The 13,900-nt window shown below is 59.8% G+C and overlaps 1 protein-coding gene across 1 annotated transcript; it reads left to right on the forward strand.

Annotated features, from left to right (window-relative positions):
- Positions 1–7,355: 7,355 nt before the first annotated feature.
- On the forward strand, positions 7,356–11,327 carry LOC308062763 (uncharacterized protein). The gene is made up of 7 exons (XM_080384681.1): positions 7,356–7,488; positions 8,114–8,188; positions 8,393–8,461; positions 8,553–8,651; positions 9,687–9,749; positions 10,183–10,357; positions 10,727–11,327. The coding sequence occupies exons 1-7, from the start codon at positions 7,371–7,373 to the stop codon at positions 11,214–11,216; spliced, it is 1,089 nt and encodes a 362-aa protein (XP_080240807.1). The 5' UTR covers positions 7,356–7,370; the 3' UTR covers positions 11,217–11,327.
- The last annotated feature ends 2,573 nt before the right edge of the window (positions 11,328–13,900 follow it).

The following is a 13,900-nucleotide window of genomic DNA, read 5'->3' on the forward strand; positions in this document are numbered from 1 at the left end:
AGCGCTTTAGCGAGGGCTTCCCCTGCGTGTGTGAGAGCTGTGCGGGTACGAAAGCCCCCAGGGGCCCTATGTTGGCCCACGCGCTCCCTGAGGGGTCTTGTTCATGGCATGGCTTGAAGAGCGTGTTAGAGAGCTGCCAGGTGCCGGCCAAGAGGTCACCAGGCCCCTCTGCAGCGCTGGCAATCTCCCCTGGGTCTGGCTCCCACGCTGTTACCTGAGCCCCTTCCGGTGCCTGCGGTTCACTAAGGCAGAAGTGGATGCCAACAGGCAATGGCAACATTTCCCCTCTGTGCTTGCTTCTAGGAGAGGATGTTGCCAAAGTTTATCGAGATGCATGGAAGGCTGTTGGTTTGGAGCCCTTGGGGCATCCTGGAGGTAAGCGCTCAATGTCCCTTTCCTTGAAAGAAGAAACAGTGCCAATGTGACAAGAGCTGACTCATGTGCAATTCTCCTGAAGAGCCTCCCAAGGGTTACACCATCCCGAATTCGTAGCCTGTTGCTGTCCTCGAGCCTGAGAGCCATCCCACGGGTAAATCAGTGGGAGGAAGCTGCATCTACCTTCTAGGCTTCTTTCCGCCTGAAGAGCAAGTTGCTCCGTCCGTGGCCCATGCGCAGACATGGAGGAGAGCAGAGAGGGAACGGGCCGGGCTCAGAGATGCGCCCTGTGGAGCTTTGCCTTGCAAAGCTGTCTCCTGGCCCCTGGGAGCCTGAGCTGCTCCCAGTGCTGGCTGCCAAGCCAGCGGGCTCGTTGGGGTTGAGCTGGGAGCTGGTGTGAGCTCCAGGGAGTCCTTTGTCCCACCAGCTCCGCACGTGGTACGTTCCGTGCCAGCACGGTGCCAGTGCAGGCGCACGGTAACTCTTGGCACCATGCTCCTGAGCGGAAGGCAGAGATGAGTGCCGTGGAGGAAGCCCACCTTTGAGTGGCACTCGCTGCCACTCTGATCTGAAGAAGTAACTTGAACTGTGTCACGGCAGCCGTTCTGTCCTGTGCTTTTTGCAGCCGTGGCTGTCGGCAAAGGTGCTGCAGATTCCCAGCTGGGTTCCAGGACTGAGCTTCTGGGAGATCGCACCATGGGTACGTCATGGCTTTCTCCTCCCTTTGAGATCCGCCAGCTCAAAGCCCAAAGGTCAGCCCGCTGGGCGCCTCTGCAGCTGTGGGGACAGAGATCTGCACGTGTGTGCCGTCTCCTTGCGCGGTCCCCTTACCGCTTCTGCGATCCAGTTCTGCCATTGTAGACCGCAGTAGATGACGGAAGCTGCTCTGGCTGTTCTGTTACAGGTGTGCCTGTAGGAAGGACTCGTCCAGCTCCTCGGCAGTGGGATGCTGCACGAGGCTGGCATCGCAGGGGTGAGTAGTCTGTCCGTGCTGACCTCACAGGCTAAGCACTGGTTTTCTGTAATTTATTTGGGTGAAACTGAATCGGGTCCTTTCTGTTAAGGTTCTGCAATAGAAAAGTACCGAGCTGAAGGAGAAAACGAGTCCTCGGAGCTAGTTGGGCACCTAAGGCATGTGCTGGAGGAATGGAAGAGAGGACGCGGTGGGTACATTTCACTGTGCCTCAGCTGTGAGACCCGGCAAGTGGAGGCGTGAGGTGCACGTCGGGGCACGCTGTAGCCTGCGCAGTGGGAAGGGATCGCTCAGAGCCTCGCTGCAGCGATGCTGGGTTTCCCACCTTGCAGGTGCTGGTGAGCCACAGAGATGGTGCAGAGCCTCTGCTGCCAGTTGTGCTTCAAGCGGAGGGCCAGGGGCGGCTGCTGCCCCAGTTTTGCCGTTACGGCTCGGAGCTGGTTTGTGCAGGCGTCTGCTGGCAGGCAGATTTGAGGGCCTGGCGAGCGCTGAACTTGTGTTCAGCTCACGGGCAGCACTGCTTGCCCACTGGCCCAGTTCCAGGCAGGAGCGAGGTCCCAGGCGACGCCGGCTGCCCTTTCCTCATGCTGGAGGTCGGTGGGGATGCTGGTTCGGCAGGCTTCTTGGGCTGTGCTGCATCTCCCGTCTACCGACCGATAGCTGGGATGGGGCAACCGTGACCGTTGCTGGTGCTTACAGGGAAGGGCGGAGGAGCCCTTCTCGAAAGGGCTGTTTCCCTGGCCGGACTGGCTGCAGCTTCTTCCCGTCCTCTTTGAAGGAAGGCATTTTGCATCGCTTTACGCGCTGCCAAAAGTGCAATGCAAACCAAAAGATGGCCTGCAATTTCCTGGTCCCCCAGCAGGTCAGGCGTGGCTGTTGCTTGGAGTAGGAACCAGGCGCAGGCTCCTCCCCCAGTGCCCACTCTGGCAAGTCACAGCAGCAGCCAAAGCTGAAAGTGTTTTGGGTTCCAGGCATCGGGACCATGTTCCGCAGATATGGGAAATGTGCCAAATGTCCCTCCCACCCTAGCTGCATCCCCGAGCTTGCTGTGACCGCCGAGAGGCACAGGAGCAGCACAGAGCGGGATCCCTCCCTGAGCCGAGGTCCACAGCGATGCCCTGACTCCCAGACTAGGCAGAGGCTTAGGGGGAACCTCCCCGTCCTCCTGTGTCCTCTGTGCCTGAGACTCGCTGAGGCTTTACCTGCCCTCTCTGCTTTTTGGCAGTGCCGTCAAAGCCTGGAGAAGACCACCACAGCAAGATAAATCAGGCTCATGAACGGGGCTCAGGTACGGAGCAGTCTTGCTGGGGTCCCCAAGTGGGAGACACATCCTGAAACCTGGGAGGTGCTGCAGGCGGTGCCTGTGCTGGAGCAAAGGCACTAGGGGGAGGGCAAGGCTTCAGTGCCACTTGAGAAGGCCTGAGTCTGTCCCCTCGGGGTGTGGGAACTGTCTCACGGGGAGGGAGAGCTGGGGTGGCACTGCCTGCTACAGGGACGGTTTCTGTCCGTGTCCCTCGAAGGGTCAAGCAGCTGCGCCCCCCCTGTGCTCCCCTTCTGGCCTTCTGGGTTTGGTTGGGTGGGACACCCTGCCCCAAAGGGTGGGAACGTGCCTCCAGGCACCAGTACTGGGGGGAAACAGAGAATGTCCTGGCCGGATCAATCGTGCTGCACGCTTACCAGTGGTGCGCAGGATGGGCTAACGTTCCTAATTGCTCCTGCAGACGTGATCAGCGAGAGAACCGCAAGGGCTGATGATCCCCCAAACACCGCAAGTCTTCTCTGTCCCCAAGATGCGCGGAGGCACTGTATGATAGCCACAGCAGCAACCATGCTTTCCGTGCCAGTTGGAATAGTGTTGGTCTGTGTCATCATCCGGCGGTGGATGAAGAAAGAAGAGTGAGTTGTTGATTCCCCCCACACTGCTTCCTCTGATGGCTGCTCAGAGCCACGAAGCATTTCTAGTCAGGCTGCTGCAGAGTGGCAGCCTGGTGGCTGCCCAAAAGCAAGGGCAGGACGAGAAAGAGCGGGGCAAGAGATTGCCCCAGCCAGGGAGGCGCCCAGTAGCGCTGGCTGATGGCCACCGAACCTGCCCTGAGGAGTCCCCCTGCTCGGGGCTGCCATGCAGTGCGGGTGTCCACGTCGGCCAAGGCGTGCCAGCGGCTCTGCCCGTGCTGGGGAGCCTTGCCAGCTCTGGGCCGTGCTGTGGGGGACAGTCCGTGCGCCCCCTCTGCAGCTGAGCGCCTCAGCGGCCTCCTCTCTCCACAGGCCCGTCGCTGGCGCTTCTAGACTCCAGCAGGAAACCCATGGCTCTCGCTTCCACCCGGACAGCAAGAGCAGCCGCGCAAGCACCCCTCAGAGCTGGACCCAAAGACAGCAGAGGACACTGCCGCCTGAACAACCAGCGCGCTCATCCTCCCCACGGCCCCCGCGACCGCCTCCCCCATTCGCAGCCGCCTTTCAGCAGAGGAGCCCGACCAGCACCCTCCAGACCCCAGCCAAAGGGAAACGGCCTCCACGCCCCCCGAACCCATCTCCAGCCGCCCTTCAGATGAGCCATACCAGCACCCCCCAGCACCCCACCGACTGGGACTTGCCCTCGCCCCCCCCAAGCCCATTCCTGGAATCTTTGCATCAGATGAACCAGGAAAGTGTCTCTCAGCTGCAGCAGTCCCCACGTCCTCCGAGACCTCCACCGCTACCGAGACCTCCAAGCCCACCGAGCCCCCCGCCGCTACCGAGCACCCACCACTTTTGAGCCCTCCAAGGCCGCCGACCTCCCACTGCTGCCAAGCCCTCTGAGACCCCTGAGGGCCCTGAGCCTCCTGAGACTCCCACACACCCCTGAGCTCACTGCTCCAGCCGCACAGCAGGGGCTGAAGGCAGCCACACCAGGGTAGGAGTTGGGGGCGCACTGACAGAGCCCCAACCGACAGCTTCGGGGCTCAGCCGCTGCCCGCCAAAGACAGTGTGACACAGGGCTGTCACACAAGTGTCCAGGGGGTACCAACAGCAAACCAAGCGAGGCACCAGCACCGTCTGGGCTCCACACCTGGGCGCAGCCGTGGATGCCCACTATGTCGGCAGGCAGGAGCTGGGCACGGGCGCGTGGGGAAAGCCCCAATGGCGGCACTACGCGCTCTGCTCCACAGCTCATCCCTGACTGCCAGCCTGCTGCAAACAGGTCATTAGCCTGAGGGGCAGGTCCTGCCCCTTTCTCCTACAACGCAAGGCACCCTCTGATGCCATCCGGGCTGCTCCTGAAGTGATTAAAGAGCTGGGAGAACAGGAAGCATGGTCAGGTCTCCTTCTCAATACAGTTCTCCTGCGTGGATCGCAGAGAAACCTCATGGCAAGTGGTGACTAGCGGTAGATGACAGAGCCCTGAGCACTGCCGCTGAACAGCGCCCTGCGGCTGCTCCCGGTCCGAGTGGTAGAGTCCCTTGTGTCAACGAAGAAGCCCTGCCAGGAGTGGTGGCAGTAGCTGGGAAGGATAGGTGGTGTTGGCTCCCCGTGTCGGGGACAGATAGGGAGAGGTCTCCTTTCACCAGGCGGGGACTGCCGTTTACATGGACCGCCTGACCTCAGTCTTTTGAACATTGTCCTGCCATTGCTCCTGCTCCACCAGGTGCAGAGCTGGAAGCATCAACATTAGCACAGAGGTCGCTGTGATGCAGTTACTGTGTGACAGAAGGTGTGAAAGCCAGCGTCGCTGCAGCGAGGCTCCAATCCATCCGTTCCCGCTTTGTAGGCTACAGCGTGGCCAGACGTGCATCTAAAACCTCTGGCTGCCGAGTCTCATGGCTAAGGCAGAGTGAAATACGGGATCATGGAATGTTTGGGGTTGGAAGGGACCTTTACAGGTCATTGAGTCCAACCCCCCTGCAACGAGCAGAGCCACCTTCAACGGGATCACTTTGCTCAGCTGAGCTTGAATGTTTCCAGGGATGGGGCATCCACCACCTCTCTGGGCAACCTGTTCCAGTGTTTCACCACCCTCAGCATAAAAAAAAACCACCTGCTGTCCTTGTGTCTAGTCTTAATCTGCCCACTTCCAGCTTCAAACCATTGCCCCTTCTCCCTAGGGCTGCAGGCCCTGCTCAAATCTCTGTCCCCGTCTCTCTGATAAGCACCCATTAAGTATTGGAAGACCAGAATCAGGTCTCCCCAGAGCCTCCTCTTCGCCAGGCTGAACAACCCCACCTCTCTCTGCCTTTTTTTCAGAGCAGAGGAGTTCCATCCCTTCGATCATTTTGGTGGCTTCTTTTGATGCAGCCCAGGACACGGTTGGCTTTCTGGCCTGCGAGCGCACATTGCTGGTTCATGCCCAGCTGTTCATCCACCAGTACCCTCAAGTCCTTCCTGGCAGGGCGGCTCTCAGTGGTACCGGGCGTTGCCCTGAGCCTGGTGCAGGACCTTGCACGTGGCCTTCTTGAGCCTCATGAGGTTCACATGGGCCGCTTCTCCAGCCTGTCCAGGTCCCTCTGGACAGCAGCCCATCGCTCAGGCGCATCAGCTGCACCACTCAGCTTCGTGTCATCTGCAAACTTGCTGAGGGTGCACCTGATCCCACTGTCTTATGTCATTGATGAAGCTATTAAACAGTACTGCTCCCAAGAGGGGCCCCTGAGGGACACACTCGTCCCCAGTCTCCATCCGCACACTGAGCTGTTCACCACTGCCGTCAGGATGGCACTGTCCAGCCAATTCCTTATCCACCAAGCAGTCCACGCATCAGATCCACATTTCTCCAATTGATGGAGAAGGATGTTGTGAGAGACAATATCAAAGGCCAAAGAAGCCTGGAGAGATGACACCTGTAGCTCTTCCCTTGCCCACCGAGGTACTCACCCTACCACTGAAGGCCACTGGGTTGTTCAGGGAACATACACCCACCGTGTGCTCTCTCAAGGTTTCCTTTTGCACGTCAAATACTTTAAGAGAATATTTTTTCTGTTTTATTGACTGACTTTGCCCTTTGAGGACCCCAACAGAAAGTATTCCCTTAAGTTTCACGTGAAGGAGAAAGGGAAGAGTGAAGGCTTCATCTTTCCCGTCAAACAAACGTGACCTGTTAGCCCTGGGGTCCCCCAAGGCGCAAACCAGGCTCCAGCCGGGAAGCTGCCCACAGGAGGGGATCTGGCACTTGTCTTGAGGCTGAAATCATTCACTCCTCAGCCTCGTGAGCTGTTGCTAACAGCACCTGAGGAGGTCAGAAATGCCCTGGCTGCGCTCCCCAGGTCACCTGGGGCACTGTGAGCTCCGCGCTGCCCCTGTGACAGTGCCCGGAAAAGAGGGCAGAGCTGCAGGCTCAGCCCCAGGTGGGACCGTGTGCCAGCCCTTGGACGGAGCTGCCCGACGGGGCGTGCTCCCCAGCCTGGGAGGGCAGCTGCCCCGGCTGTGCTCCAGCGGCTCTCCCCCTGAGCACCGTTGCCACGCGGCCTGGGCCGGCCGTGAGGTCACAGTGGGGCTGTGAGGTCACGGAGCTCCACGGCGATGCACCAGCTACAAGTACCCATGCCTCAGCCCCCAGCCGCAACTGCACCAGATGCAGCAGCAGCGGTGACAGCAGCACAGGATCATGTGGCTGAAGGGAGCCATGGCCCTCATTCAGCACTGCCTCCTCCTCCTCCTCCTCCTGGAGGCCCTACCTGCCAGGGCTGCACCTTGGCAAGAGCAGGAAGCAGGTAAGCACTCGGCACACTTGCGACCTTTCACGGGCCAGCGGGCTCCTCTCCCCGAGAAGCGTGGATGTGGCTTTTCCCTCGAGCGCTTTAGCGAGGGCTTCCCCTGCGTGTGTGAGAGCTGTGCGGGTACGAAAGCCCCCAGGGGCCCTATGTTGGCCCACGCGCTCCCTGAGGGGTCTTGTTCATGGCATGGCTTGAAGAGCGTGTTAGAGAGCTGCCAGGTGCCGGCCAAGAGGTCACCAGGCCCCTCTGCAGCGCTGGCAATCTCCCCTGGGTCTGGCTCCCACGCTGTTACCTGAGCCCCTTCCGGTGCCTGCGGTTCACTAAGGCAGAAGTGGATGCCAACAGGCAATGGCAACATTTCCCCTCTGTGCTTGCTTCTAGGAGAGGATGTTGCCAAAGTTTATCGAGATGCATGGAAGGCTGTTGGTTTGGAGCCCTTGGGGCATCCTGGAGGTAAGCGCTCAATGTCCCTTTCCTTGAAAGAAGAAACAGTGCCAATGTGACAAGAGCTGACTCATGTGCAATTCTCCTGAAGAGCCTCCCAAGGGTTACACCATCCCGAATTCGTAGCCTGTTGCTGTCCTCGAGCCTGAGAGCCATCCCACGGGTAAATCAGTGGGAGGAAGCTGCATCTACCTTCTAGGCTTCTTTCCGCCTGAAGAGCAAGTTGCTCCGTCCGTGGCCCATGCGCAGACATGGAGGAGAGCAGAGAGGGAACGGGCCGGGCTCAGAGATGCGCCCTGTGGAGCTTTGCCTTGCAAAGCTGTCTCCTGGCCCCTGGGAGCCTGAGCTGCTCCCAGTGCTGGCTGCCAAGCCAGCGGGCTCGTTGGGGTTGAGCTGGGAGCTGGTGTGAGCTCCAGGGAGTCCTTTGTCCCACCAGCTCCGCACGTGGTACGTTCCGTGCCAGCACGGTGCCAGTGCAGGCGCACGGTAACTCTTGGCACCATGCTCCTGAGCGGAAGGCAGAGATGAGTGCCGTGGAGGAAGCCCACCTTTGAGTGGCACTCGCTGCCACTCTGATCTGAAGAAGTAACTTGAACTGTGTCACGGCAGCCGTTCTGTCCTGTGCTTTTTGCAGCCGTGGCTGTCGGCAAAGGTGCTGCAGATTCCCAGCTGGGTTCCAGGACTGAGCTTCTGGGAGATCGCACCATGGGTACGTCATGGCTTTCTCCTCCCTTTGAGATCCGCCAGCTCAAAGCCCAAAGGTCAGCCCGCTGGGCGCCTCTGCAGCTGTGGGGACAGAGATCTGCACGTGTGTGCCGTCTCCTTGCGCGGTCCCCTTACCGCTTCTGCGATCCAGTTCTGCCATTGTAGACCGCAGTAGATGACGGAAGCTGCTCTGGCTGTTCTGTTACAGGTGTGCCTGTAGGAAGGACTCGTCCAGCTCCTCGGCAGTGGGATGCTGCACGAGGCTGGCATCGCAGGGGTGAGTAGTCTGTCCGTGCTGACCTCACAGGCTAAGCACTGGTTTTCTGTAATTTATTTGGGTGAAACTGAATCGGGTCCTTTCTGTTAAGGTTCTGCAATAGAAAAGTACCGAGCTGAAGGAGAAAACGAGTCCTCGGAGCTAGTTGGGCACCTAAGGCATGTGCTGGAGGAATGGAAGAGAGGACGCGGTGGGTACATTTCACTGTGCCTCAGCTGTGAGACCCGGCAAGTGGAGGCGTGAGGTGCACGTCGGGGCACGCTGTAGCCTGCGCAGTGGGAAGGGATCGCTCAGAGCCTCGCTGCAGCGATGCTGGGTTTCCCACCTTGCAGGTGCTGGTGAGCCACAGAGATGGTGCAGAGCCTCTGCTGCCAGTTGTGCTTCAAGCGGAGGGCCAGGGGCGGCTGCTGCCCCAGTTTTGCCGTTACGGCTCGGAGCTGGTTTGTGCAGGCGTCTGCTGGCAGGCAGATTTGAGGGCCTGGCGAGCGCTGAACTTGTGTTCTGCTCACGGGCAGCACTGCTTGCCCACTGGCCCAGTTCCAGGCAGGAGCGAGGTCCCAGGCGACGCCGGCTGCCCTTTCCTCATGCTGGAGGTCGGTGGGGATGCTGGTTCGGCAGGCTTCTTGGGCTGTGCTGCATCTCCCGTCTACCGACCGATAGCTGGGATGGGGCAACCGTGACCGTTGCTGGTGCTTACAGGGAAGGGCGGAGGAGCCCTTCTCGAAAGGGCTGTTTCCCTGGCCGGACTGGCTGCAGCTTCTTCCCGTCCTCTTTGAAGGAAGGCATTTTGCATCGCTTTACGCGCTGCCAAAAGTGCAATGCAAACCAAAAGATGGCCTGCAATTTCCTGGTCCCCCAGCAGGTCAGGCGTGGCTGTTGCTTGGAGTAGGAACCAGGCGCAGGCTCCTCCCCCAGTGCCCACTCTGGCAAGTCACAGCAGCAGCCAAAGCTGAAAGTGTTTTGGGTTCCAGGCATCGGGACCATGTTCCGCAGATATGGGAAATGTGCCAAATGTCCCTCCCGCCCTAGCTGCATCCCCGAGCTTGCTGTGACCGCCGAGAGGCACAGGAGCAGCACAGAGCGGGATCCCTCCCTGAGCCGAGGTCCACAGCGATGCCCTGACTCCCAGACTAGGCAGAGGCTTAGGGGGAACCTCCCCGTCCTCCTGTGTCCTCTGTGCCTGAGACTCGCTGAGGCTTTACCTGCCCTCTCTGCTTTTTGGCAGTGCCGTCAAAGCCTGGAGAAGACCACCACAGCAAGATAAATCAGGCTTATGAACGGGGCTCAGGTACGGAGCAGTCTTGCTGGGGTCCCCAAGTGGGAGACACATCCTGAAACCTGGGAGGTGCTGCAGGCGGTGCCTGTGCTGGAGCAAAGGCACTAGGGGGAGGGCAAGGCTTCAGTGCCACTTGAGAAGGCCTGAGTCTGTCCCCTCGGGGTGTGGGAACTGTCTCACGGGGAGGGAGAGCTGGGGTGGCACTGCCTGCTGCAGGGACGGTTTCTGTCCGTGTCCCTCGAAGGGTCAAGCAGCTGCGCCCCCCCTGTGCTCCCCTTCTGGCCTTCTGGGTTTGGTTGGGTGGGACACCCTGCCCCAAAGGGTGGGAACGTGCCTCCAGGCACCAGTACTGGGGGGAAACAGAGAATGTCCTGGCCGGATCAATCGTGCTGCACGCTTACCAGTGGTGCGCAGGACGGGCTAACGTTCCTAATTGCTCCTGCAGACGTGATCAGCGAGAGAACCGCAAGGGCTGATGATCCCCCAAACACCGCAAGTCTTCTCTGTCCCCAAGATGCGCGGAGGCACTGTATGATAGCCACAGCAGCAACCATGCTTTCCGTGCCAGTTGGAATAGTGTTGGTCTGTGTCATCATCCGGCGGTGGATGAAGAAAGAAGAGTGAGTTGTTGATTCCCCCCACACTGCTTCCTCTGATGGCTGCTCAGAGCCACGAAGCATTTCTAGTCAGGCTGCTGCAGAGTGGCAGCCTGGTGGCTGCCCAAAAGCAAGGGCAGGACGAGAAAGAGCGGGGCAAGAGATTGCCCCAGCCAGGGAGGCGCCCAGTAGCGCTGGCTGATGGCCACCGAACCTGCCCTGAGGAGTCCCCCTGCTCGGGGCTGCCATGCAGTGCGGGTGTCCACGTCGGCCAAGGCGTGCCAGCGGCTCTGCCCGTGCTGGGGAGCCTTGCCAGCTCTGGGCCGTGCTGTGGGGGACAGTCCGTGCGCCCCCTCTGCAGCTGAGCGCCTCAGCGGCCTCCTCTCTCCACAGGCCCGTCGCTGGCGCTTCTAGACTCCAGCAGGAAACCCATGGCTCTCGCTTCCACCCGGACAGCAAGAGCAGCCGCGCAAGCACCCCTCAGAGCTGGACCCAAAGACAGCAGAGGACACTGCCGCCTGAACAACCAGCGCGCTCATCCTCCCCACGGCCCCCGCGACCGCCTCCCCCATTCGCAGCCGCCTTTCAGCAGAGGAGCCCAACCAGCACCCTCCAGACCCCAGCCAAAGGGAAACGGCCTCCACGCCCCCCGAACCCATCTCCAGCCGCCCTTCAGATGAGCCATACCAGCACCCCCCAGCACCCCACCGACTGGGACTTGCCCTCGCCCCCCCCAAGCCCATTCCTGGAATCTTTGCATCAGATGAACCAGGAAAGTGTCTCTCAGCTGCAGCAGTCCCCACGTCCTCCGAGACCTCCACCGCTACCGAGACCTCCAAGCCCACCGAGCCCCCCGCCGCTACCGAGCACCCACCACTTTTGAGCCCTCCAAGGCCGCCGACCTCCCACTGCTGCCAAGCCCTCTGAGACCCCTGAGGGCCCTGAGCCTCCTGAGACTCCCACACACCCCTGAGCTCACTGCTCCAGCCGCACAGCAGGGTAGGAGTTGGGGGCGCACTGACAGAGCCCCAACCGACAGCTTCGGGGCTCAGCCGCTGCCCGCCAAAGACAGTGTGACACAGAGCTGTCACACAAGTGTCCAGGGGGTACCAACAGCAAACCAAGCGAGGCACCAGCACCGTCTGGGCTCCACACCTGGGCGCAGCCGTGGATGCCCACTATGTCGGCAGGCAGGAGCTGGGCACGGGCGCGTGGGGAAAGCCCCAATGGCGGCACTACGCGCTCTGCTCCACAGCTCATCCCTGACTGCCAGCCTGCTGCAAACAGGTCATTAGCCTGAGGGGCAGGTCCTGCCCCTTTCTCCTACAACGCAAGGCACCCTCTGATGCCATCCGGGCTGCTCCTGAAGTGATTAAAGAGCTGGGAGAACAGGAAGCATGGTCAGGTCTCCTTCTCAATACAGTTCTCCTGCGTGGATCGCAGAGAAACCTCATGGCAAGTGGTGACTAGCGGTAGATGACAGAGCCCTGAGCACTGCCGCTGAACAGCGCCCTGCGGCTGCTCCCGGTCCGAGTGGTAGAGTCCCTTGTGTCAACGAAGAAGCCCTGCCAGGAGTGGTGGCAGTAGCTGGGAAGGATAGGTGGTGTTGGCTCCCCGTGTCGGGGACAGATAGGGAGAGGTCTCCTTTCACCAGGCGGGGACTGCCGTTTACATGGACCGCCTGACCTCAGTCTTTTGAACATTGTCCTGCCATTGCTCCTGCTCCACCAGCTGCAGAGCTGGAAGCATCAACATTAGCGCAGAGGTCGCTGTGATGCAGTTACTGTGTGACAGAAGGTGTGAAAGCCAGCGTCGCTGCAGCGAGGCTCCAATCCATCCCTTCCCGCTTTGTAGGCTACAGCGTGGCCAGACGTGCATCTAAAACCTCTGGCTGCCGAGTCTCATGGCTAAGGCAGAGTGAAATACGGGATCATGGAATGTTTGGGGTTGGAAGGGACCTTTACAGGTCATTGAGTCCAACCCCCCTGCAACGAGCAGAGCCACCTTCAACGGGATCACTTTGCTCAGCTGAGCTTGAATGTTTCCAGGGATGGGGCATCCACCACCTCTCTGGGCAACCTGTTCCAGTGTTTCACCACCCTCAGCATAAAAAAAAACCACCTGCTGTCCTTGTGTCTAGTCTTAACCTGCCCACTTCCAGCTTCAAACCATTGCCCCTTCTCCCTAGGGCTGCAGGCCCTGCTCAAATCTCTGTCCCCGTCTCTCTGATAAGCGCCCATTAAGTATTGGAAGACCAGAATCAGGTCTCCCCAGAGCCTCCTCTTCGCCAGGCTGAACAACCCCACCTCTCTCTGCCTTTTTTTCAGAGCAGAGGAGTTCCATCCCTTCGATCATTTTGGTGGCTTCTTTTGATGCAGCCCAGGACACGGTTGGCTTTCTGGCCTGCGAGCGCACATTGCTGGTTCATGCCCAGCTGTTCATCCACCAGTACCCTCAAGTCCTTCCTGGCAGGGCGGCTCTCAGTGGTACCGGGCGTTGCCCTGAGCCTGGTGCAGGACCTTGCACGTGGCCTTCTTGAGCCTCATGAGGTTCACATGGGCCGCTTCTCCAGCCTGTCCAGGTCCCTCTGGACAGCAGCCCATCGCTCAGGCGCATCAGCTGCACCACTCAGCTTCGTGTCATCTGCAAACTTGCTGAGGGTGCACCCGATCCCACTGTCTTATGTCATTGATGAAGCTATTAAACAGTACTGCTCCCAAGAGGGGCCCCTGAGGGACACACTCGTCCCCAGTCTCCATCCGCACACTGAGCTGTTCACCACTGCCGTCAGGATGGCACTGTCCAGCCAATTCCTTATCCACCAAGCAGTCCACGCATCAGATCCACATTTCTCCAATTGATGGAGAAGGATGTTGTGAGAGACAATATCAAAGGCCAAAGAAGCCTGGAGAGATGACACCTGTAGCTCTTCCCTTGCCCACCGAGGTACTCACCCTACCACTGAAGGCCACTGGGTTGTTCAGGGAACATACACCCACCGTGTGCTCTCTCAAGGTTTCCTTTTGCACGTCAAATACTTTAAGAGAATATTTTTTCTGTTTTATTGACTGACTTTGCCCTTTGAGGACCCCAACAGAAAGTATTCCCTTAAGTTTCACGTGAAGGAGAAAGGGAAGAGTGAAGGCTTCATCTTTCCCGTCAAACAAACGTGACCTGTTAGCCCTGGGGTCCCCCAAGGCGCAAACCAGGCTCCAGCCGGGAAGCTGCCCACAGGAGGGGATCTGGCACTTGTCTTGAGGCTGAAATCATTCACTCCTCAGCCTCGTGAGCTGTTGCTAACAGCACCTGAGGAGGTCAGAAATGCCCTGGCTGCGCTCCCCAGGTCACCTGGGGCACTGTGAGCTCCGCGCTGCCCCTGTGACAGTGCCCGGAAAAGAGGGCAGAGCTGCGGGCTCAGCCCCAGGTGGGACCGTGTGCCAGCCCTTGGACGGAGCTGCCCAACGGGGCATGCTCCCCAGCCTGGGAGGGCAGCTGCCCCGGCTGTGCTCCAGCGGCTCTCCCCCTGAGCACCGTTGCCATGCGGCCTGGGCCGGCCGTGAGGTCACA

Source organism: Falco punctatus, assembly GCF_963210335.1.
Source record: "Falco punctatus genome assembly, chromosome: 4".
NCBI classification, from domain to species: Eukaryota; Metazoa; Chordata; class Aves; order Falconiformes; family Falconidae; genus Falco; species Falco punctatus.